The sequence below is a fragment of the Arvicanthis niloticus genome, chromosome 2, assembly GCF_011762505.2.
Source record: "Arvicanthis niloticus isolate mArvNil1 chromosome 2, mArvNil1.pat.X, whole genome shotgun sequence".
NCBI classification, from domain to species: domain Eukaryota; kingdom Metazoa; phylum Chordata; class Mammalia; order Rodentia; family Muridae; genus Arvicanthis; species Arvicanthis niloticus.
Window position 1 is genome coordinate 59180543 of NC_047659.1, and position 25138 is coordinate 59205680.

General features: G+C 39.4%; 1 protein-coding gene across 6 annotated transcripts in view; it reads right to left on the reverse strand.

The window, feature by feature from the left end:
- Tfpi (tissue factor pathway inhibitor) overlaps positions 1-25138 on the reverse strand; it is a 43527-nt gene extending 18389 nt beyond the window's left edge. The window contains exons 1-5 of one of the 6 annotated variants that reach the window (XM_076928965.1): positions 24999-25135; positions 22055-22155; positions 7153-7263; positions 2985-3182; positions 1725-1763 (exon numbers count right to left, since the gene is read on the reverse strand). In XM_076928965.1, coding sequence (XP_076785080.1) covers positions 1725-1763; positions 2985-3182; positions 7153-7261 — 346 coding nt within the window. In that variant the 5' untranslated portion in view covers positions 7262-7263; positions 22055-22155; positions 24999-25135. Of the gene's footprint in view, positions 1-1724; positions 1764-2984; positions 3183-7152; positions 7264-22054; positions 22156-22345; positions 22648-22965; positions 23090-24948 lie in introns of those variants that run through there. The other 5 variants (XM_034495670.2, XM_076928968.1, XM_076928966.1 and 2 more) reach the window with 5 other exon arrangements.

The following is a 25138-nucleotide window of genomic DNA, read 5'->3' on the forward strand; positions in this document are numbered from 1 at the left end:
GTAAATTGGCCAAGTGGTTTGGCCTACCTCTAGCTGACCAGGCTGAAATCCCCGTTAGGAGCTCTGGACTAGTGCGGGCACCCATGCCACCATCTTGCCAGAGCAGCCAGGGGTGGGGACAGCCTGGGTGGGCAATCCCTTCTTCCTGCCATGCTTGATTATGGTAAACAGGATTAAATAAAGTCGACCATATATTAAGAGGCAGAGCAAGCAACCAGTTGACAGGAAGTGAAGATAGGATTGAAAAAACCATAGAGAGTAAGTGGGAGTCGGGAGGATGGATAGAGTGGTGTACTGGAAGGAGGTAAAAGGGCAGGACATTCAGTTTGAGGGAGATTTTTTTTTTTTTTTTTTTTTTTTTTTTTTTTTTGAGAGAAAAGAGCATTCCTTCTGGAACTGGCTGAGGAGGAAGCTCAGTTGGGTGCTTTCTCTGGCTCTCTGATCTAGCAGGCTTTCACCCCAGCGTCTGGCTCCCAATCCTTCATTGGTAAAATCAGCTGAGATTTTGTTTTTAAAAAAAAAAAAAAAAACAGGCTGGTTAGAACTCAGAGATCCACCTCTGTCTCCCAGTTGCTGGGATTAAAGGCGTAATGGCACCACTGCCCGGCTATTTTAGGCATTTTTAAGTTGAATTCTGGTAAGTTAGGTCTGAAGATTTTCAATTAGTGAAAGATAGTTCCAACTGCTTCCAGAGGGGTGGGTTAAAACGTGTAAAATTTAAGTGTACCCTAAATTCTGCATCTTCACTTCCTTTAAATGACTTAATTTTTTTCAGGATTTTCAGGATTTTGAGTTAAACAGCTCGACCTTTTGGATATTTTTCTATTCAGTTCAAATATCATAAGTGGTAACTGGATGAAATCTATTTCTAGGCCTCTATTCAAAGCAAGTTGAACCTGGTGATTTGGCACATCCCTGATCTCTGTCAATGAAGCCAGTACCGCAAGACTCTACTATAAACACAAAACGGAAAACAGGCAGGAAAAAAAGAAAATGGAGCTTGGTTTTCTTAACGCGATGATACTATTATTATAGTAAGTCCTTTGAAAGAGTTAGATCTAGTAAAGATAATTCTTTATTCAAAAGAATGTATGCACACTAAATAAGGATGGAGGCAATTATTGTTAACTTATCCATACTCACTTCTGCATACAGAGCCGTTAACAACTCAAGAGCACACATCTTTTCAATGACATCTACTGAAGTCACACAGTGCTGAGACTAACAATGGCTTAGTGAATGAAGAATGAGACAATCAAGGGCTAAGTCATTATCTGCATGTTCTTAAAAGAGCCTGTGTGGCTCTAGGGCAGTGGTTCTCATCTTCCTAGTGCTGTGACCCTTTAATACAGTTCCTCATACTGTGGAGACCTCTAACCGTAGAATTATTTCATAACTGTAACTTTGCTACTGTTATGAATTGTAATGTAAATATCTGGTATATATGCTATCTGATATGCAGCTCCTGTGAAAGGGTCATTTGACCCCTTTGTAGGGGTCACGACCCACAGATTGAGAACCAATGCTCTAGAGTCTGTGACACAAAGTTCATGGCCCATGGAGCCTTCCCAATGAACAGTGTCTGCCATGTCTAAGTTTTCAATGTATCCAGTTAAGAAAACATTACCTCTGATGTCATGTAGATTTAAAGTCAACCCCCAACAGAGGTATATAAGAACTGTCTTAGATAAAGGCTGCTAATTTACATGTAAGTGAATGTTTACCTGCTCCAGATGCTGTCTTCATAGTTGTATTTTTATAACCTACAAAAGGAAGTATATGAATTAGTGGCCATCATTGACAATGTAATATTATGAACTTGATCTTCAACTAGAACAATTACATAATCCCATTAACATTATCCTCATGCAGAATGTCTTAATGAATCAAGTTTTATAGAGAGATTATTATAGCCAGTCATTTTTGGTTTTTTATTTTATTATTGTTATCATTTGTTGCCTTAGTGTATATCAAATGCAGGGCTTTATAAATGCTATGCAAAAAGTCTACCACCAAACTGAATCTCCAGGTCCCGCTTCCTTTTTTTAAACTTATTTTAACTGATATATAAAAATGTGGAATTATACATAGTAATAGGGTGTTATGTCATAATTCAATTCACTGTATTGTATTAAGTGAGGCTAGAAATATCTACTCCTTCAAATATATATATACATATATGTGTGTGTATATATATATTTGTTGTTGTTGTTGTTGAACCCTTTTAAAACTTTTCCATGCATCTCTTGGAATGCATAATATTGTATTGCCTGTAACTCCCCTACTGTGCATTAACATCAGGTAGAATTACAAATGATAAAATTGGTAACCATTGTTAAAATATTATAAAATTATGATGTGACTGAAAGTAAAAATGCCAATAAATTTAATAACACAGTATACGCTTTATAGTTCAACACCAAAGCTATACCAGGTAAAATTTACACAGAAGGGATAAAATTTTTTTTTTTGTAGTATTACAAAATTTCAACATAAATGGCTCCTTTCTAGGTCTTAGAAGTCTTAAAAGCACTAAGCTTACTCAAATAATAGAAATTTATAGAGGTTAAGACATTTGTTTTCGGAGCCTCACGGTCAGTTCTCTGATTCACTATCTTCAGAGAAAAGGGTTGGAAGAGCATGCTGTTTATAAAGGTGCTGCCAAGTCTATAGGAAAAACAATTGTTTCCTGCCCTCCCAGCTCCCAGGTAAGTACTCTGCATTAATTTCATTGTACCTATGAAACTCTTCAGTGGATTTATGGGCTTCTTTCCTTCTCACTATAGAGAAGATAATAAACGAAGCTTCATGATTTTATGATAATTGATAGGAAGAAATCAAGAAACAACAGTGGGCTAGAAACCTAGAAATGTAAACAACAGGCTTTCTTGGGAAATCACATTGTTCTTCCAAAATTACTGAATCTGCACTTAGATCTCAAAAACCATACCAGCTCCTGTGTCTCAGTCTTCCCAGAAACTTACCTGGTATGCATGTTTTCTTACACTCTTCCAGGGTGTCAAATCGGTTCTCGTTTCCTTCACATCCCCCATATATAAATTCTTCACATTGACGAGTGTACATATTGAAAAAATAACTCCTTATCATTGCTTTGCATGGACCCTCTTCCGCCCTCATTGCACAAAATGTATGCAGTGGTTTCATTAGCGGCAACCCAGAATCTGCAAGGTAAATTTTAAAACATTACCTGTGTAGCTCTCTCCCAACAGTATGATAATGTCCTTGCTGTTGTTTTGTCAAATATACACCTTTCACCATCAATTTTTAAATAAGAAAAATAAAACTGAAAAGTCGGGTTATGAATTCACTGCAAGTAACGACCTGAGTGAGAGAGCATATATGTTCCACGTATTTAATAATTTATATATGATTTGCAAAGAAGGCACTTGAAGCTTTAAATGGCATAAACTAATTTGTCCTCTAGAGGGCAGCAATGCTCCGTTAAGTTACAAGCTATCAGCACAATAGTAAAACATTGATTGCTCCGTTCACCATACTTCAAATACTAAAACATGAATGGATACCACTTCAATGTTCTCATACAAAAATTATTTTAAAACAAAGTATAAATTGTAGATAGATGATAACCTATTAATAAATTCATTTTTTTAATTCCCTACAATTTTAAAATGTGAATTCTTGAAAAATATGAAAAAATATTTATATACATTTTATCTAGTCTACTTTCAACTATCTTCTTCCATTTGCAATTTATTTTTATAGTTAAATATTAAATTAATATCTTCTTGCTATGTTTTAATACAGTTAAGATTCTAACAAAGAAATTGGAATGTTCCCATTTATTTCTTCCTTTCTTACTTATTTACTTGTTTGCATACATGCTTGCAGACATGCCAAGTGGAAGGCTACACACACTCCTTGACTGTCTCTCTTCGATTACCATCTATCTCTCATTACCCTGGAACTCGAAAGGTAGGCTAGGCTGTCTGGCTTGCTCTGGGGACAGTGGGCCCCAGAAACCTGCCTTTCTCTGACGTCCCACTACTGGACTTAAAAACATGCGCCATAAAGGCCCAGCTGTTTTTTTGCATACGCTCTGGAATAAAACTCAGATCCTGGTCTTACAAGACAAGTTCCTTATTGTCTCCTCGGCCCCAGTAGGACTAGGAAAATCGCAGTTAGAGATCTGTGATGGCTGATGTCAGTCGTCAAGTTAACCGAATCCTTAGGAGTCTCCTGAGCAGGCCCGGGGCATGGGAGGGGAAATGCTGATTAAGTTCGTTACTGGGAAGGCCCGTCTGCCTTAGACGGCTCCCACTTCCCACTCTCTGGGCTGGGAACTAAACAGTGTACCGGAAGGAGAGCTGGGCACAGACTTTGACTTTCTGCTCTCTGGCTGCTTTATGAAAAATAAATTATATGCTTACAGAAACCTCGTGTGTGTGTGTGTGTGTGTGTGTGTGTGTGTGTGTGTGTGTGTGTGTGTGTTCAGGAAGACACAGAACCCAAGTTCAGCCTGCTGCTATTTAATAATTTTGCCACAAGAGGGAGACAATGTACCACAAAAGAGTTGTTTCTGTTGATGTAGTACAGTAATAACAGGCAAATTTTCTTCTGAGTAATTACAATCTCATGGAACTTTGTTATAAAATCATCTAATGGTCTCCCAGTAGTGATGCCAGATGCCTTTAATCCCAGCACTCAGGAGTCAGAGGCAGGCAGATCTCTGAGGCCAGCCTGGTCTACAGAGTGAGTAAGTTCCAGGACAGCCAAAGGTACACAGAGAAACCCTTTCTCAAAAAAACAAACAAAAAAAAACCAAAAAACAAAAAGCAGATCATCCATTTTTGTAGATGTTCTTTGTGATGCAGGTTTTATCAAGTTGCTTATGCCAGTAAATGATGGAACTGACCCTCATATGCTATTATACCAGCTATAATTCACAATAATAAGAGTAAGATTCTCACAAACCTGTATGACTGATATTCCCAAGATGGTATTCGGGTTAAATAATTCAATTTAATAATGTAATTTCTACTTAATAGCATTCTAAAATTTGCTTTATAAAGTTAGAAATAATTTTAATGAAAATCTGGTGCTAAATTCATAGCAACTGCTTAAAGGCGAAAACATTATCAACTTTTATTTTGTTGTTAGCTTATTCTTTTTTAGGATTTCCATATTAATGTAGTTATCATAATTTTATATCATTATATTCTATGCATTGAGCTTGTTCCTACTCACACCTAAGCAGGATGTTCCTGACAATGAGGAGAGCTCAGGTTAATCTCTGACATAGACAGCCATCCACTCTAGGAAAGGTGTATGCCTGTCTTGGTCTTTATTTATTGGGATAACCTTTTTAAGTATTAAAATTGTGTCCTGAATACATATCTATCAAGTACTGGGTTGTTATTGAAGATACAACAATATAACGGGTAACAGACCCCTATCATGAAGGTTGCAATCACTAATTTATAATAATTACAATAATATAACCATTTATTCAAAAGTTTACTAAAGAGCAAACAGCAGAATACCTCAGGGAAGGAGTAAGGATAATTTCTCTTACACTTGGAAGAGTTGAGGATAATGTTTTAAAAAATAAGAAATATCCCTTTGTACCCAGGAAACTAGAAAATTGGCAGAATAATATAACAAGAATCTGATCTCATGTAACCAGAAAATAGAATTATAATTTATATTTAAATATTTGTAATTGGGTGTTTATATTTTGTGTCTCCTAGTCTAAGAATAACAATATGGCTTCCTTCCCTGTGTCTTGGGATCTCAAATAAAAAGCTCAGTAAAATACGGAGTACTCGACGTCATGGATGCCTGGCTGTTAGAACACCACTTGCCTGGAGAATGCTTGTGAATCTAGGGCCAACAGGTAACTGACTGTTTGAGGGTCCACATGCTGTGTGCCTCTGGGTATTGTAAAACTAATTAAAAATTAAACAGAAACAAACCTAGATAAGACTGTGCAACTAATTGATCAAAAGAACTTCAAATCTACAATACTAAATCAAGCTGTAGCTAGCTGCAATACTCCAGCCTCCAATCCTAGCCCTCTGAGACTGAAGCAAAAGCTCCTGAGCATAAGATCAACCTGGACCATGTAGTTGAGAACCCTCCATGAAGCTGTGAGGATTTAAGACTCTCATTATTGCCTCCCTTCCATCCACTACAGTGTCGGGCTCAGAGGATGGATTTACCCATCCTTTGTTACCGGGAATACACTGGACAAACTCACTAAAGATGAGAATGTATATATGAGACTCTAAAAAATGTCAGAACTACAATATAATTTGAGGCTGTCAAGTTGTAAATATTTCCCATTACCAATAACCTGAGTTCTATCAACAGTTTTAGACAAAGTGTTACTTTGGGGGAAATATATAAATCTACAATGATAACCGCACACACTTTTTTTCATTATTAATATTCTTATCTCACACTTCAGGAAATTGGAACTCGCACCCACACCAGTCCCTTTGATGTCTTGCTCAGCCAGATCCCTGCATTAGTCTCAACTCAGACATTGTTATTTTGAAAATACTGGTAAGAAGAAGAGGGTGGCCAACGATCAGGTGTGTAGTTCTTCTCCTTTTCTTATTTCTCCTAGCTCAAAGATAACGTCATGTTAGCAAGAACCTCCTTAAGATCTTCACTTCTTGCAATATTTCAGAGCTAGTTCTGAGTCTTACTGCTTACATAAGATGTCTCTCTTGCTGAAGTGACTTGATTTTGGATAATCTAAAAACTAACATACTCAGTACAAGAATTATCTTAAGAAAAATTTTTTTAAAAAACTAAGGGTACTGGAGAGATGACTCAACAGCTAAGAGCACTTGCTGCTCTTCCAGAGAACCCGGGTTCGATTCCCAGCACACAAAATTTTAATTTTGAATATTAAAATTGTGTCCTTTATCTATCAAGCACTGGGTTGTAACAGGCTATAGCTCCAGTTTCAAGAGACTCAATGCTGTCTTCTGTCTTCTGGGGACACTGTATATACATGGTGCACGGTCACGGATGCAGGCAAAACACACATACACATAAAATAATAAAACAAAAATTAGACAAATAAAATTCTGGCTCAATGAGTTTTATACTAAGTTGAGAGTTTTGACAAGCTAAAACAAATCAATCTATGCAATATTTTACCTGTATCATCAGCTTCCTCGGGCTGAGCATTAAGAAGCTCAGGAACAACGCCAAGCAACAGACACACAGTTGCCCAGAAGGCATGTTCTCTCTTCATTTTGTAAGCCATTTCTGAAATACAGAACACAAGCATGCTTAATAAGTCATTAGTGTGGGTGCATCTGTAGGCTAGCAGGAATCTCATAAACTTCCGAGTGAATTTAATACGTCACATTTAATACAGTCTCACATGCTGCTGTCAACACATTCTAAAGCTCACCTTTAAAATATGTACATGAAGCATTTACGGTTACAAATACATCTGAACATTTAATAGTATGCAACAGGAGGCCATCTTTTAGCCTTGAAAATACAAGGTAAAGGGGGAAATGGTTGAGAGATGTGTAAACGCAGGTTAATATGAGTTGGTACGATCTCTCATATGTGGAATCTAAATTAAAATACCGGTGGGGAGGATATGACAGGATGCTGGCTTGATGCTTTAAATGCAACTTAAAATGAATGAACAAAATGACTGGTTTGGCCAGGCAGCATACACTGGCTGGAACGAGGCCCCTGACACATATACAGCAGAGGACTGTCTCTAGTCTGGCCCCAGTGAGAGAAGACACACATAACCCTTGAAGGACTTGAGGCCCCAGGAAGTGAGGAGGCCTGGAGGGGGCATCTTCTTGGAGATGGAGGGAGTCGGGGCGGAGGAATGGGATGAGGAACTGTTAGAGGGCAAACCTGGAGGGGGATAACAACTGGACTGTAAAAAAAATATTATATATATATATATATATATATATATATATATATATATATATAAAATAAAATACCTCCTTAGTATACTTCTTATATTAATATATTTTTTAAAACTGGGTTGGGTTTAAACAGGTTGCACTTTCCCTGACACTCGGCAACTTTGCTTTCTTAGAACTCCCAATTTTATTTTCCAGCTTTTTGTTGTTGTTGACGTTAACATTCTTAAGGCAACTCTTAACTCGGTCTTCCTCTTTCCTCTTGCTTTAGTCCCTCCTTCAGAAAGAAGCGTTTTCACAAATCCCCTCCTTGTCTCTTGTGGTATTGTTTGAGAACTTGTTTCCTAACCAGGTTTTCTTCGAGATAAGCGTTCAGTAGCTGCACACAATAGACAGCTCTTTCACCCCAGCCTCTCCCTCTCTTCGGCTCCCCAGGTCGCCTTTCCCGGGTTTGTGGAGTTGTCTGTCTTAAAGACAGAGAAATGATAAGCCAACCCTTTTGCACCCCAAGAGAAATGGATTCCCATAGGAAGTGAGACATTTCCTGTTTCAGAATGATTTAAAGATCTGGACCTTAAAAGGAAAAGAAGTTGGAAAACATGTAGCTTTAAAAAACAAACAACAACAAAAAAAAAGAAACAAAAAAAAAAAAACTTCCTCTTTGCACTCAAAGGGGAAAGGAAACAGTAACCATGGGACACTGAGGCTTCAGAGTCAGAGCAAACACACAATCTACAGCTACCCCTTCAAATGCCTGAGGTTCTACTGTATATGTAATTGTCTTGATTTTTACTTCTATAACAGTATAATTAAGACTGCAAAATTTTTAAGGTATAGAGATTTCTGTCATAATTCTGGAGTCGAGAAACTGCCAAATCAGAATACTGAAAAATAGAAAATAAATGAATAAAAAGGCACAAGTGGCTTCAAATACATTAACAGTAAAGTAATAAGCGCTGTTTCATGTTCGGCATCAATAAAATCACTGATAAACTATATCGGGTTTCTCATGACCCATTGAAAATGCTAGGACATAGCTGATTTTTAGTCACCAGCAGTGTTACACGTTTATAACTCATACAAGATACCCCATGTCATTATCAGATCTGATATACACATGTGATCATAAAGAGTGTTTCTACTACACGTCTAGGTCTTAATTTATTTTTTCAAATGCCTTCAGAGACTATTTGGTTCCATGGGGAGTCTGTTGCAGCTGTATTTTGAATGTACTGTGAAGTAGGATTTTTGTCGGTCTGGTTCAGAATGCCAGCTTAGGTAGGATGCCTGCTAAAAACTCAAGAATAGAGACTCTAAATCTACCAAGTTATCCTATTTAAAAGCTGTGGCTTAAAACATTGCTTATTTAGTCATTTAGTCTTTGCTTGGTTCCAAGTAGTCAAAACCAGCTTAGAGGAATTAGATCAAGATGTCACTAACCACATTCCAGAAAATGTGGAACTGCCTAGGCCTAGAAGGGCTGATTCATACTAATCTCAGAAACAACTAGAACCAAGAGACTGAGCACCGTCAGGTATCACCAATTGCTTTTTTCTGTCTCGGTTACAGCCTCTCCCTTTTTTTTCCCCCTCCACATAGCATAGAATATGATCCTCACCAATCCTGGATTCTGGCCCATCAACATAGTTTGGCTACTTTATACACCAGGTTCAAACAGCTAGTAAATAGCGCTGGCGATTTCCATTTGTAAAAAGCGGAACCTTTTGTCAGAGCGCCTTTAAAATGGAGCATCCTGGGGGCCTGAATGGATGTCCTGAACTCCAAACTGGATGCTGCCAAAGCTGGAAGGGATCTGGCACAAGCAAAGGCAATATCCAAACCATGACTGATCTTTCTTATGATCACGTGTGTATCTGTGTCTCTAGTCGCAGGGTGGGGTGACCGTGGCAGAAGAGGGTGGGGGAGCTCGTGGAGCCGGAGCTAAAGGGAGCTGTAAGCAGCCTGATGTGGGTGCTGGAAGACAAACTGATCCTCTGAGAGGGCATCAGTGGCTCTTCATAGCTCAGTCATCTCTGTGGCCCCAAACAAACATGGCCAGGCCTAAAATAAAAGTATCTATTTGTTGACGTGAAGAATAAATGTATAGTCCCTAGAAGGATGGGATTATTTTGTGAATCAACCCATTATCAGACACATAGTTTATCAATATGTCCTTGGTTTCTTGCCTGAGGTGAACTGAATGGTTTTATTACATCAAATCCCCATGATGTTCTGCTTTTCCCAAAATGATATAGTCTCGAAAAAGACAACGTTAGCAGTTTGAATATCTATCACCAAGATGAATATTTTTGTGACCACACTGATGGCCAGATGACTTAGAGATAAAAAAATAAAAAATCTTCCTGTGCTTCAGCCCTGAGACTTGTTATTGGAATCAATGACACTATCTGAGTGTCAATCATCAGACAATAAAACCTGTATGTATAATAAGGGGCCTTGCGGCAGTAGCTCCTGAAGACACAACACCTCTCAGTGTCCATAGTTGTTGCTATCATCTTTAAGAGCTTGAGAGAACATTAAATGTGCTCACTCTAACTGTGACCTCAACTACAGCCAGCTGTTTGACAGCACCCTTGATCTCAAGCTCAGTATGTTAGTCTTATTATGACAGATGTTCACAAAAATAACCTCACCAAAGCTATAGCTGTGTTTACTATCATACATATTTAAAATTATGATGGAAATACCTGAAAATACCTTTATAGAAAAACAATGCACGTAGAGCCGTAGTCTCTTCCTTCTTCACCCCCATGACTTTCCCTCTCAAGAAATGACTCACCATAGAACAAATCGTCGTCGTGCTTCTATCCACAACTTGCATACCCTGTTACATATGTATACACTGTAATACTCTGCATATGTAAATAGGAATGATATGTATTGTGTATATACATTTTAAATGTTCTGTTTCATTGAAGAAACTTTCTCTCAGAATATTACATGATAAATACTCAGAAGTCCCCACAAAACCAACATCCCTGACTATCACACGTAATAAGGTGTGCCAAGAATGTAGGGGGGTTGACATTCTTTTGATTCGTGTTCCGATACATTATCCACTTCCTTCCACCTAAATCCATTTTACCAGACAGCAGAGTGAGAGAAGGTGGGAGGCCTGCCAGTGTCTGAGCTATTATTCAGGGATGTATATTTAACCTAGTAAAAATAGACACGAATTCAGGACCTAATTTGGTTAAAAATATACCCATCTGTCCCCAGAACAAAAATTTTACTATTAAGATGACAATATTCCTCAATGTAATCTACATTTTTTCATGTAACCTCTGTACAATCCCTAGGTAGATTTCTTTTTGTCAACATTGACAAGGAAATCTTAAAATTCATGTGGAGATTCTAGCTATTTACCACAGCTAAGGCAATCATATGGAAAAGCAAGGTTGAAGGACTCATACTTTCTGACGTATGTGGGGGCCTTTGTCACATGAACAGACAAAGAAAATATGTCATGAGGCTGGAAAGATGACTCAATGGGTAAGAATACTGAGTGCTCTTCTAGAGGACCAGGGGTTGATTCCCAGCAACCACATGGCAGCACACAACTGTCTGTAACTCCAGTTACAGGGGATCTGACACAGACACACATCTGTGTGCTAAGAAGGCATGTGCAAGCAAAACACCAATGCACATACAACTAAAAAGAGAGAGAGAGAGAGAGAGAGAGAGAGAGAGAGAGAGAGAATAAAAAATATGCCACATATACATAATGGAGTTTTATTCACCCACAAAGAAGAATGAAATCAAGTGGGGCCCAAGAAAATGGATACACATGAAAACCGTCGTGTTAAGTAAACCAAGCCAGGCAGTCTGAGAGCAGGGTTAACAAACAAGGAAAGGGGAGAGAAGAGTAAGGAGAGGACGGAGAGTTGTGAGAAGGGTGGATCTGAATAAATGTCGACATATGTATATATGAAAGTGACAAAGAAAACCACACCCGGTGGTGTACTCAAGTGAGCTAATCATATTCGAACGCCGAAAACAACTCAAAGCTACAGTAGTCAATGTATCCTGGCAGCTGCCTGGATCCATAGAGAACTGAGAATCCTTAAGCAGATCTATGTCTACGATCGACTGACAATGTCAAATATTTCAAGGCCACTCAGTAGCAAAATGTTTATCTTTTTCACCTAAAGATGCTGGCGTATACAGATAGCCGAGCATGGGGATGCACACCCCGAATCCCAGAACTTGGAAGTCAGAGGCAGGGGGATCTCTGATCTTAAAAGTGGGTTCTTGGGCTGGTGAGATGGCTCAGTGGTTAAGAGCACTGACTGCTCTTCCAGAGGTCCTGAGTTTGATTCCCAGCAACCACATGGTGGCTCAGAACCATCTATAATGGGTTCTGATGCACTTTTCTGGTGTGTCTGAAGACAGCTACAGTGTACTCATATACATAAAAAAATAAATAAATCTTTAAAAAAGAAAAAAATACATTAACTTTTTTTAAAAAAGTGGGTTCTTAGTCATCCAGGGATACACAAAGAAAACCTGTCTTGAAACTGCGCCCCCCCCACAAAAGAAACAGACTAGACTCTGAGCTGGTATAATACACAAAACTTCACTAAAAATAGGTCAGTGGCCTAAGTGAAAGAACTAAAACATGTAATGTTTTACAATATGACTAAATCTTTGAGATCATACATGTTGAGCAAAATCCCTTAGACATGGAATCAAAAGCAAAAATAACAAATGAGAAAAAATACATTCAGTTAATATTAGAAATGTATCCTACAAAAGAGCTAATGAAGAAAGATGCAGAAAACCTATAGAATAATAGAAAATGCTTGGTAAGCATTTTTCTGATACGAGACTTGTGACTAGCCAATGGAATTGCCATGAGCCCTTCCCCCATCCATGCTGAAGTTCTGGCTGGCTTACATGAAACGTAACTTTGCCTGATACAGTTAGCGGGGCCAAAATTCCTGCCTAGCAAGGTCACAAGCCTTGGAGGTGAACATAATACTGCCATTCTGCTAAATGGACAAAATATTAAACCAATTCCTAGTGGCTTATCACTGTACCCAGAGATCATAGCATCTCTCAGTCCTCTCAGGGAGGCTTCTCTTTTCAGTAGGTGATGATTAACATAGGCACCCATAACTGGTACAAAGAATAAGAGACTGTAGAGTGCTTAACTCTTAGTGAGATATCTATATCAAGGCCCTCCCAAGACTAAGGGATCCTCATGGAAGTGGGAGGAGGGATTTGAGGAATACTTTGTCTAATACATTCCTCGTGAAAAGGATTCCTCGTGAAAAGGTGTGATACAACTCGTAGACACCCACTGGTCTAGTCTAACATCTCTGTGGCCAAACAGTGTACACATCGTTATCTGTAAATTATCTAGAAAATGCATATATTAATTTTACACCTGAGCCTGTGTGTTGTGCATCCGTTTAATCCCAACTCTCAGAAGGCAGAAGCAGGCAGATCTCTGTGAGTTCGAGGCCAGTCTAGTCTACAAATCAAGGTCCAGGACAATCAATACTACACAGAAAAACCCTGTCTTGGGGGTAGGGGTGGAGATAGCACATGTATCACAAGCCTGCTGCTAACAAACCTGAGCCTCCTAGTGCAGATTCACTTTACACATATTGTTGATCTCTTAAAAACCTTTATGGGCTGAACAGACATGGCGGCAAACACCTTTAATCCCATTCACAGAGGCAGGCAGATATCCATGGCCAGTCTGCTCTATAAAGTGATTTCCTAGACAGCCAGAGTACATAGTGAGATCCTATCTCAAAAATAAACAAAAAAGTTTCATGATGAATATAAACTAGTGAGTACTATATCTAAAAGAAGAGAATTTCCACTTTGGCTAGTTCTTCACTTATGGTCTACCAATGAAAGGCATGAGCGACAACCCTGACTACAAGAAAAAGGGAAACATTTTGGAGAAACAACTTTGGGGTTCACACAATTTTTTTCAACAGTAGCATTAGCTACTATCTATACATTTTGGCTCAGCCCGGGGGTGGCAGGGAGGGACGGGGGGGGGGCATCATACTCACTAAACCAAGACAGTTTGCTTTCTTAAACTATGTGCCTTTTTGTTTGCTGCCTCTCAATTTTGGTGAGTTAGCAGCACACTAACACCAAGGAAAACGAAGAAAAGTAATCAGTACAAAACTAAGGTGTGTGAAGGGAGAAAGGCTATACAGCTATTCTCATAATTGTCTCAGGTTCTTTTTCCCTCTGTTTTCAGGGGGTTTTGTTTTGTTTGTTTGTTGTTGTTGTTGTTGCTGCTGCTGCTGCTGCTGCTGCTGCTGCTGCTGCTGCAGAGAAGCTGCCTTGACAAGTCTTTTCTATGTTTTGAAGTTAAGCAGTATTCTCAACTGAAAATTCTAGATCATTTATAATAACTAGGTGCTATAAATGAATTGTTGGCGATATTTTTTTTTCTGAGATGGTCAAGCCGCATTCCCTAGTGTAGGAATGGCTTGCCTCAGGAAGAGGTCTGTGAAACAGGTTTGCATTCTCAGGAAAAGACTATTTTCCGAAAAAATATATAATGTAGGAATGCAAACGTTTGGGTAATCCTCCAGAGGAGAGCATGACTGAGAGGCTGCGTGTTTACCACATACCACAGAGTAAGGAGTCCACACAGGGCCTCATTTATCAACTTCTAACTTCCCTGGGAGCCACATTCCTAGTGCACATGGTCATCGATTAAAGCAAGATGTGAGCATCAGGCTCCTTTATGACATGAAATTTAAATTAACCTAAATGGAACTCTGGCTATAAGAGATAAACATTAACTTTAAAAATGATATTAGAAGCACAAAAACATTTACTATAAAACTTTGTATATTTTTGTAATGTTTTAATGTTTCCAGAGAGATTGCCAATCTGACAGGTTGCTGTATCTTGACCATAATGCATGCAATAACCAAGCAGACATGCTGAGCTGGTGTTTGCTATACATTATTTACATTCCAATATCGAATGCCTCGATGACTAGGGAGAATCGGGTGAGATCCTGAGCTCATTTTGCCTGCAGCACTCCTAAAAGAACTAAGACGTATGGAACAGGCACCTAATTTTAACACAGGAAAATGTAAAACTAACAGATATGTATGTCTCTATCTCAAACTACTTGTTGCAAAAGATGCTTAGGCAGTGTCTGTTACAGCAGAATAAAGTCTGGCTTCTCTGATATGCTAATCCTGTAAGTAAAACGTATTAAGGAATATAAATTATACAGTGATTATTATTGTAATTTTTAAAACTGAGAAAATGTTTTACTCTTCTAATCTAAACTCTATGCTTTATTAACAATTACATTTATTAATAAAAAAATATTTCCCATCATTCTACCCACATATGTACAGAAAATCAATTTTTAGCCCAATTCAAAGAAAATCTGAGAATTCCTCACCTACTTCTATAGAAATGGTGTAGAATTTTGCCCAATGATAAACCTGAATAAATAGACAAGACTAAGCCTGACCTGCCACCAAAAAAAAAAAAAAAAAAAAAAAAAAAAAAAAAAAAAGTCTTTAAAAGACTAGAAAATGTACCAAGTATCATATTTTCCTTTTTCTCTAAACTTTGGTGGGAAGAAAAACCATAAATTTACACATTAAGGAATCAGCTGAAGAGAAGAGCTGGAAAGAGCAAATCCTATTGGGTTTAGCTTCTTTTAAGCACCTACCTATTATCAACGTTTGCCTTGTCTGGCTTTAACCTTGTGCTGTGTGTTAAGCTCTTAAGGTGGCCTCCTGGGGGTGCACTTCCTAATCATGAGGTGCCAAAGTCACAGCTTGTCAGTGAAGACAGAGGTGACACAAATAGCAGGTTCCATTACTGAGCCTTTAGCATCACCTTGGTTTTCTTATTTGTATCTTGATCGAGCTAAGGGGGAAAATCATCTTATCACTGTTTGATACAGGAAACACATATTGGTTTAAAATGATAAAATGAATTGTCAAAAAAAAAAAAAAAAAAAAAAAAAAAAAAAAAGTCCCCTGACTCTAACAGTGGAGAACTTTCTAAAAATCAATAGCCTATGCAGTCAGATACGCTATGGATAAAATTTACGCTGATGGGTATGTGTAAAACATAGCATAGCACCTTCAGTATTTAAGATATGCAACGTTGATGATTTAGTCTGTGGCAAATGGGAATCAGGCAGTGTGGGGTAGCTTTTCTTTGATATTATTCTAAACCAGATAGCATAGGTTAAAATTGATCTTCATAGGTAAAGACGGAGGGATTGTAATGGCTAAAGCCACAGAAGCTGATCTAGTACTATAGCTGTCGTAGCAAAATACCACACAGTGAATAGCTTAAACAGTGGCGAAGTGTAACAATGTAGGCTGCTGTGTCCTGTATTCATACTGGTTAGTTTTGTTCCTGGAGAGGGCACTCTCTGGCTTACAAATAGCCATTCCCTTTTCCCAAGTCCTCATTTGGCATCTTTTGTGCGTGCACAGAGAAAACAACCCCATGGGATGAGAAACACTACCTTACTTCTATTTCATTTTAATTAACTCTTAAAACAAAATATTGTCACACTTGAGGCCAGGCTCCCACACAACTCTGAGGAGAACATAGGTCAGACTATAGTAGAAATTTGTGTCAGAAGTGAGAGCCACTGATCTATATCAGTTGTCTGGAGCCAGCAATCCGTCAGCAATCCCACAGTCTATTTTCTCAAACCAATTCTTTTTCCATAGCTACAGATTTCCAAGTTCTGTTTACTCCTGCATTATGAAACTCAGGACATGGATGACCAGAGTTTGTCATATTCCTACTAGGATGTAGAAGACACAGGTATAATGAGTATAAATTCTTTCTAGCTTGCCCATATTATCTTCATTCTTTACATCCCTGCCCTGGCCTGTTCTCTTTCTTCTTGGTGTATACTTACATATTACCTAAAGAGATGTATTCAACTAAATAAAGAGAAACTGTTGATCAATGCCCCTGCCTAGGTCTCATTGCCTCCTGGAATCTAGTCCTGGCTTAATCTTTTGAACATGAGGGAAACACTGCTTCATAGTCAAATTTCTCTTCAAATGTTGCCTTGTGAGAGTAGTTCGAACACAGAAGACAAAACAGCTCCATATGTATGTGTATGTATGTCATTTTCATGCATGTATACATGTTCATATATTTATGTGAGTGTCGTGTTGGGGAGTTATAAGTGTATGTGTATAGAAGTGTGACGTTAGTGCTGGGTGTCTCCTTAATCTCTCTCACCTTCAGGGTCCAGAAAGGGTCTCTCACTGAACCCAGAGCTCACTGTTTAGGCAGTCTAACCAGCTTGCTGATTCCCTGACCGGCTTCCCACAGGATGGGATTACAGACAGACTGCCACAACCACCCAGTGTTTATATGAGTAAGGGAAATTCAAACTTCTTTTTGCTTACAAAAGCTTTGCCTGCTGAACTGGCTTTTCAGTTTGGTTTGGTTTTGGTTTGGTTTGGTTTTTGTTTTTTACATGCTACTGTGGGAGAAAAGTCACCAACAGTCTTACTTACCTAGATGCTTTATGAGACACAATAATGATTAGCCTGGCAAGAGATGACTATTTGTGCAAGATAGTCATGAATGGTATGGGGGTAACCAACAGCTTTCTAATTGGGTTTTTCAGGCTCATTCCACAGGAAGAACCTCATGCCTGGTACTATAAATCTTTCCCAGAGCTCGTGGCTGAGGAGGTGGGGCATAGGCTCTGTGGAGAAGTCACTACTTTTTTTTTTTTTTTTTTTTTTTTTTTTTTTTTTTTTTTTTTTTGCCAAATATCAAACTACCTTCTAAATACCTCTTCTTACAAACAGATTAGTGCAGCTTTCATCCCCCAGCCCCTATCAGAGCAGATTCTCTGTGCTGTTATTAGGAGGAGTCACAGCTGGTAAAGTACAGAAAGTAGTTGATCGTGGAGTGCTCATCCTTAGATGAGACATCTACATTACAACACGCTCCTGTGCTCAGGCCAAACTAGATAGGGTGGGAAGATCCTAAGAGCCAGAGCTCAGGGGAAGCTGCTGAAAAACAGTCTTCTGGACTTGACAAGGCTTTTACACTCAAACAACTTGAAGTAACTGTAGTTGCCTGCGTAAGACCTGTACAAGATCAAGCCAACCTAGCACGGTTAAGGAAAGAAATCCCGAGGCCCCACCTCAGCCTGAAAGGTATTGTTACTGATGGCTGGAGGTGGTAAACAACTCTTTTTATGGGTTTGGCTAATGATAATGTGATAGTGAATGCTGTTTACAGGATAAATTTACTGTGCTTGGCTTGTAAAAAACAAACAAGAGTGTTTTTAGCTTGTATAAGCCATGAGGAAGTTGCTCCTACCTTGAATGTACCCTGTCAGCTGGCTCAAGACGGAGAACTTCCCGGAAGAGCTGGACTATTTTTTTAAAAACTGTTGATTGTTGCAAAATATTTCACTGTCTCAGCTATTCCTACAAGGTAATAGATCACAAGACTATCCAGGCTAAGTGCTAAGCTCTGCTTTTGAATGAAATGCTTTCTTGCTTGCTCGGACAGATGGATGAGGCACCTGTTGGATGTTTGTTACAAAATCAAGCCGTGCCAGCATCCAAACAGGATAATGAGTTTATTTGACTCCCCAAAATTTTTTACTTCATGGTTTTTTGCCTTTATAATTCTTGGGCTAACAATAGCTGGGGCCTTATCTAAAAATCTTTCTCTGGTTGGGTCCTGGCCAGTCTCTTTTAATAATAATAATAATAATAATAATAATAATAATAATAATAATAAAAACGTCTAAAACCAAAACTTGAGTCAAACTGGTAAATCTCTGAACAAGTCTAAAACCACAACAGAAGGATACCCAATCTCTAGTTGGAGGTTGGATGGAACCTACATCCATGCTCATCCTGACATCCCTAATTAGACTCGGTGATTTATGGGAAGATTGTGGAAGAGGGGGTGGAGAATAGATTTGATAAAATACATTGTATACTTGTATGAAACTATAAAAAAAATGTTACCATTTTGTCTCTAGAAAAAGAGAAGAGCGGAAGGGAGAGAGGAGAGGGGGATCCTATTTATCATTTCAAAATGATAAGTAATAGTGAACTTTTAAAACTTTGAAGGTTTGATGTTTTCTCTTCGTAAAACAAAGTATTGACAGTCCCTCATTAAATGATTCCTGGGCTGTTGTGAATTCAACCAATCAATTCCTTGTAATGTTTGCCTTTAAATGTCAGTAATCTTTCTCATTAAACACTCGATTTAACCTCACAGCCGGATTTTATTAACCAGATAGTGATTATTCTATACAAAATAAGCAGGACTTTGGTTAGCAACATAATCACTAAGTCATGCATTGCCCTGCGTGTGAATGTTCATTGTTCAGAAATAACTGCAATTCTTTAAATATATATATATATATATATATATATATATATATATACTTATAAACTAAATATTCAAAAATGATAAATATACATTCATATTTATTTTAGCAAAAGAAAATAATATTATATACCTAAGCAATGTGTATATTCAAGCTTGTAGCAGTCATTAAATATACTGACACTTTCACTCCCTAAACGTGATATCCTTGAAGCTGCTTGGTAATGACAACAAGTAGGTGATTATGTGGGAAGTAAGCAAGACAATGTTCATTTTGAAAGCTCTTCACATTCACAAGAAAATGTGTATCTGAAGATTGTTGATGGGGGAGGAAGGGACAGATGTTCAAGGAGAGATACATGGTTTGACAAGAGAAGATACAAAAGTTCTGTAAGAATGTGGACATGTTTTTGTCATCTCTCTTTAAATTTTTAAATGTTATTTTTGTCATCTTCTCTGTTGGTTATCGAAGCAGTGATTAATTGACACTCTCCACAATCAATACGATCATAGATCAGCTCACCGAGGCTAGCCTATGCTTATCCAAAGAACAAATCTTTAATCTACACTTATCACGGTGATTGGTGATTGGTTTAGATGTCAGGATATGATAATCTCTGTCTAGGGAAGTGGTTCTCAACCTTCCTGATGCTGCAACCCATTAGTACAGCTCCTCATGTCGTGATGATCTCCAACCATAAGATTATGTCATTGCTACTTCATAACTAATTTTTCTAATGTTATCAGTCATAATGGAAATATGTAATCTGTGACCCCACGGTCACAGATTGAGAACCACTGGTCTAGGGGCGCTCTGTGTGTATGTATTTTATCTTGCTGAGTTGAAGATAGGGTGCTTTTTAAAACTGATCCTTTGTCTAACTGCACTATATAGAAAGATCCACTCAGAGTCACCTTTGACTTGCTCTATGATGTCATACCTATGACTCAAACAGTTGCCATATGATATTAAGAAAGACAGCTCTAAGTACATCGATTTTCGGTAAATGATGAGAATGTTCTGGAAGGAGCCTGAAATAGCCTGCCTCTGTGTTTTGAGTACTGGGGGCTAATAACTAGCTCCATTAATTTAAGCTTCTACCTAGTATGGTTATTTTTCTTTGGGGAACAAAATATAACTGGGCAATTGTTGTTTGTGCTTTCACAAACAAGCTATTAACCAATTTGTAAAAACATTTTTAGTTAGACAACATTTAAGGTGATGAGACAATTGATACCATATAGCTCACAAAGCCTAGAGGAGTCTTCTTTAACTGTGCTGCAAGCCAGTGAGATCCCACAGCCAGTAAAGGCACTTGTTACACAAATACTGCAGTCTAAAGTAATCCACTGAGTTTAGGCAGAGGTGGAAGGAGAGACTAAACTCCATAAGTTGACCTCTTTTACTTTTTTAGTTTTCGGAGGCAAGGTTTCTCTGTGTTGCCCTGGTTGTCCTTGAGCTCCATAGACCAGGCTGGCCTTCAACTTAGAAATCTGGCCACACCCAGTTGAGCCTATTTTTAAAGACTCCCCAGATCAAAAATTAAGTATGGGGAACAATGAAACAAACCATTTTCGACCTGAAGAATGAATATTAGAACGTGGAACAATTTTAAAACAAAACAGAAATTAAAACACACAAACACATGACCTGCCCAACACAATTCCTGGCTCTGGTTCATCTACTTACTGAGAGATTGATCAATCCAGTAGTGAGTCTTGTTTTGGATTTGGCTTTAGTTACAGAGGGTGTCATTTTCTGGAGAACTGCTCAATATAAAATTCCCTGATGTCATAATACATCCATATTTGAAACTATGACCGTTTTAATGATTTTTTTTCTTTTAGGTACACAAGTAGTGGTTTTATAAAACAAAGAAGGTTCCTCTTGGAGTAAAGACACTAAAATCTTTGGATGATTTGGCTCTAATCTCTTATTCATAAAATTGAAAGTAAAAATGGACCGGGCGGTGGTTGGCCTCAGACTTTTAATCCCAGCACTTGGGGAGGCAAAGGCAGGAGGATCTCTGAGTTCAAGGCCAGCCTGGTCTAAAGATCCCGTTCCAGGACAGCCAGGGCTACACAGAGAGAACCCCTGTCTCAAAAAACAAAAGCAAAACACAAAGTAAAAGTGGAAATCACGTCATGGAAAAAAAAAAAGAATAATCTTATGTTGGGACAAAATAGCATGGACAAACTGAAATGTTAAAATGATTTTTTAAAAAAAGCTTTTAGCGAAGGTATGGCTATTCAATGTGTACTGCTAGAAATGAGGGAACTCATAAATACCTAAAATATCCTGGCATATTTTATAGGTAAACCAAGACTTCGAAGACTTAGAAAGCAATTCGGTGGTGGGAGGGAGTATCTGGACCACCGCCCTCATTTCTTATCGGTGACTAGTCACACTATAGGCCAGGCTGACTGTCGCAGATCCTCCTCCCTCTGCCTCAGAGGGCTAGGATTACAGGAGTACCACTGCAGCTGGCCTTTTTTCTCTGTTTGAGGTTGTGATGAGAACAAGGGATAACAACAATTAGTGAGGGTGGGCAGGCACCGTAAATGAACATTTGTGTGAATGCCCCCGCAGGGCGCGCCGGGAATGCCACGCCGAGGTCTGTTTCCTGCTTCTGTACCATCTCCTGAATGAGCACCTCTCCCTAGAAGCTACTGTGACTGTGTGACTGACACTGAGGAATGCACCTGGACCCCTGGTGGTTGGGCCAACTGGACTGGCCAGCACACCTCCACCCCGCCACAACCATCTCCCCTGGATTTCTTACCTCGATGAGTCAGTAGTCCTGGAACGAGATCTAGAGATGAGGTCCCAAAATTATACCGTCTTCAGAAGAAAGCCGGAGACAGGTCCCGAAAATGATACAGTCTAAAAATAATAGAGTTTAGGGGGGGTCTTAATTGGGTTCAGTTTCTCTGGCAGTTAAAAAAATAAGTAAAAGGCAAGAGAATTCAGAAGGGCAATAAAGAGAAATAAATAGGAGAGAAATCTCGAGCACCGCTGACAGAGCCAGCAGTTACAGGAAAGCGTCTACTTAGGGTGAGGAACACACTCGTACATCAGACACACCGAGAAAAAGATCCTCTGTGGAGCAGAGAGGGTGCTCGGGAAGCCGAAAACCCCAGACTCTTCTCTCGAGTCCTGGGGTTTTATAGCATCTGAAGAGTCTTCCTCCCCCACTTTAGGGCTGGTGAGTTTGAGGTTGATTGGTCCGAAACTACGAAACTATGAAACTACGTATGAAATGTCCTCATCAGGCCTTGAACTTGTTGAGCCAGTTCCTCAGTAAGGATTCTCCCCTTGAGGCTTTCGCCTCAGTCATTAGGTGAAGAAGCCAGCCACCTCTGTTATCTAGTCACGACCCCTCTCCCTATCTGGTCCATACCAGGAAGTCTGTCCAACTTTTGCCCTAATAGACAACAATACCAGCTTCTGGTAACAGGAAAGAAGATGGGCGGCCACAGACTCCACCTGGAGCTTGCTTTAAGTGTGGCAAAGAACTGCCCCACGGCTCACCCCAGGCCTGGGTCTTGCCCAAACTGTGGACACTGTGGGGTTGACTGCCCTACTCTGCCTCGCCAAGGTAGTTTGCCCAAGTCCCACAGGAAAATCTCTTAGACCTTCTGGGTCTGGTGGCTGAGAGCCGATTGCTGCCCACTGTGGTAACTGAAGACTTACCGCTGCCCTGTGTGGGGCTCAGTTAACCTCTGCTCAAAACAAAGCCATCAAGATCGCCATACTGGCTGTCCAGGTGGCAGGTAAATCTGTCATTCTTAATTGACACAGAGGCCATTTGGTTCATACTTCCTGCTCAAATTTACCCTCAGATCTCTGTGGTGACGTTGACTCCGTGCTTTATCAGATTAGGAGCAGCACCGTGACCTTAGCCAGGATACAGCTGCTTAGTCAGACCATTTCCTACTCAAAATAAGCCCTTGCCTTTTCCAGAGCTTCGGTCTCCAGCTGACAAAGGCCAGTGCACAGACACGCTTACCTTGCTGACAGGATTCCTGCTGAGAAAGATAAACTCACAAAAACAGATTTCAATGTAAAAGCAAACTCAAGCTATCACGCCATTACTCAAAACTTGCTCTTGACCATTCCTTTATTCAAAAGAGCTTGCTTTTCAATGGCTTTGTTTAGTCATTGAATCAAATACCCATGCCTCATAGTATTAAATATTTCCAGATAAAAAGAAAAGGTTTAAAGTTTATGCAAGTTGCAAAGGTCTGAGGAAGGGATTCAGAGTACGTGAAAATGATTTCAGGTATGTGAAAAACGAGACTTTAAAGATGATATACGATGTGGAGACTTCAAGGTTCACTCAGTGAACTTCTGATGTGTTAATCTAGCCCTGGGAAAACACTGGCTATGAAATTTTTCTAAAACATTATCATAGTCACAGGCTCAAAAATGTTAATTTCCTTTGGTTGTTTTCTAAGTACAGCTTTAAAGGGGCTTCTCATTGTGATAGACGCCATCTCTGTCCCTTTGTTTTCTTCCCTGCCAAGAAATCTGTTTTACTACAGATAAATAAATGTTCATGCTTCTATTATGCCGATAACTTTTCAAGCTTTGTTTTGCTATGGCTCAAAGGTCTATTCCGACTGTTTATAGACATTTGTTAACTGCTTTTCTACAGTGAGGACTTCGGTGCAGAATACAGACAGTGGTCGTGCTATCTAAACCTTTAACGCCTTTTTCTATGCTTAAAACAGTTCATGTAAACTTCAGGGGTTCCATCTGTCACTGGTCAAAAGTGCTAGGAAATCCCTTGCCATTGCAAGCCAATGTAATTAATTGCTCCTTGTCTCTCTCCAGGTTCACTCAGCAAACCAGATCCTGTCCCCCACCCCCACCCCATCCTAGCCTTCAACTCAGAATTCCAGCCTTCCTAGACTGCCAGGACAACCCTTCTCGTCTATGAAGCAGCTACAGAAGAGAGACACTACATCACCCTTTATTCTCTCAGCTGTCCAAATATACAGGAATGGGCTCAAGCCGGACTATACAAAGATGTCTGGAGGATAAATAAAAGCCACCGTTCCTCGGATACTTTCCAAAGCAGTTTCCATCTGCCAAAAGTTGTTCTTTCCCTTACCTCTGGCAGAAGTGACATATGGCTTCAATGACGTATACCTACGGCTGCATATCAAAGCCCATGCTGGGCTCCAAACTCCCTCTCACAAGTACTTGTTAAGAATTTCAAAGCCCCCAGACCAGTCTCTCTCGCCACCCCCAACCTCTCCCTCTCCCTCCCACCCCCACTGTCTCTCTCACTCTAGTCTCCACCTCCCACTATTTCCAGTAGTCTCTCTGCTCTCTAGCTTCCTTAACCCTGACCATGTCAAGTCTGCTTGCCATGTTCCGTCTACTTCTTTTTCTTCTCTCTGCTATGAACTCCTCCAGATGCCTCTGACTGCTCTCTCTCTCTCTCTCTCTCTCTCTCTCTCTCTCTCTCTCTCCTACAATAAAAACTTAACCATATCATGAAACAATCATGTCAGCAGTTTCTTTACTACATCTCCTCACATACAAGAATAAAACACATGAACCTTTGGAAACATGCTCAAAGCACATGCGAACTGTTAGATTATGTTAGATTATTTAAGGCAGCTGTTAAGAGATGGAAGAAGGAAAGGAAGATAGGCTTGGTCTGACCTTAGGTGGGACCATGTTTATTCACATCGAGGAAGGGCTTTATCACTCACTTGTGCAGATGGCCAAAATGCCTTCAGAAGAAGATAGGATGAGGCCCCTTATAGGGGCGGAAATGACTTCCATTGTCCACAAGGGAAGCTGGGAAGTGTAGTCTTTCAGCAGGAAACTATCATTGCAAACTCTGAGAGAG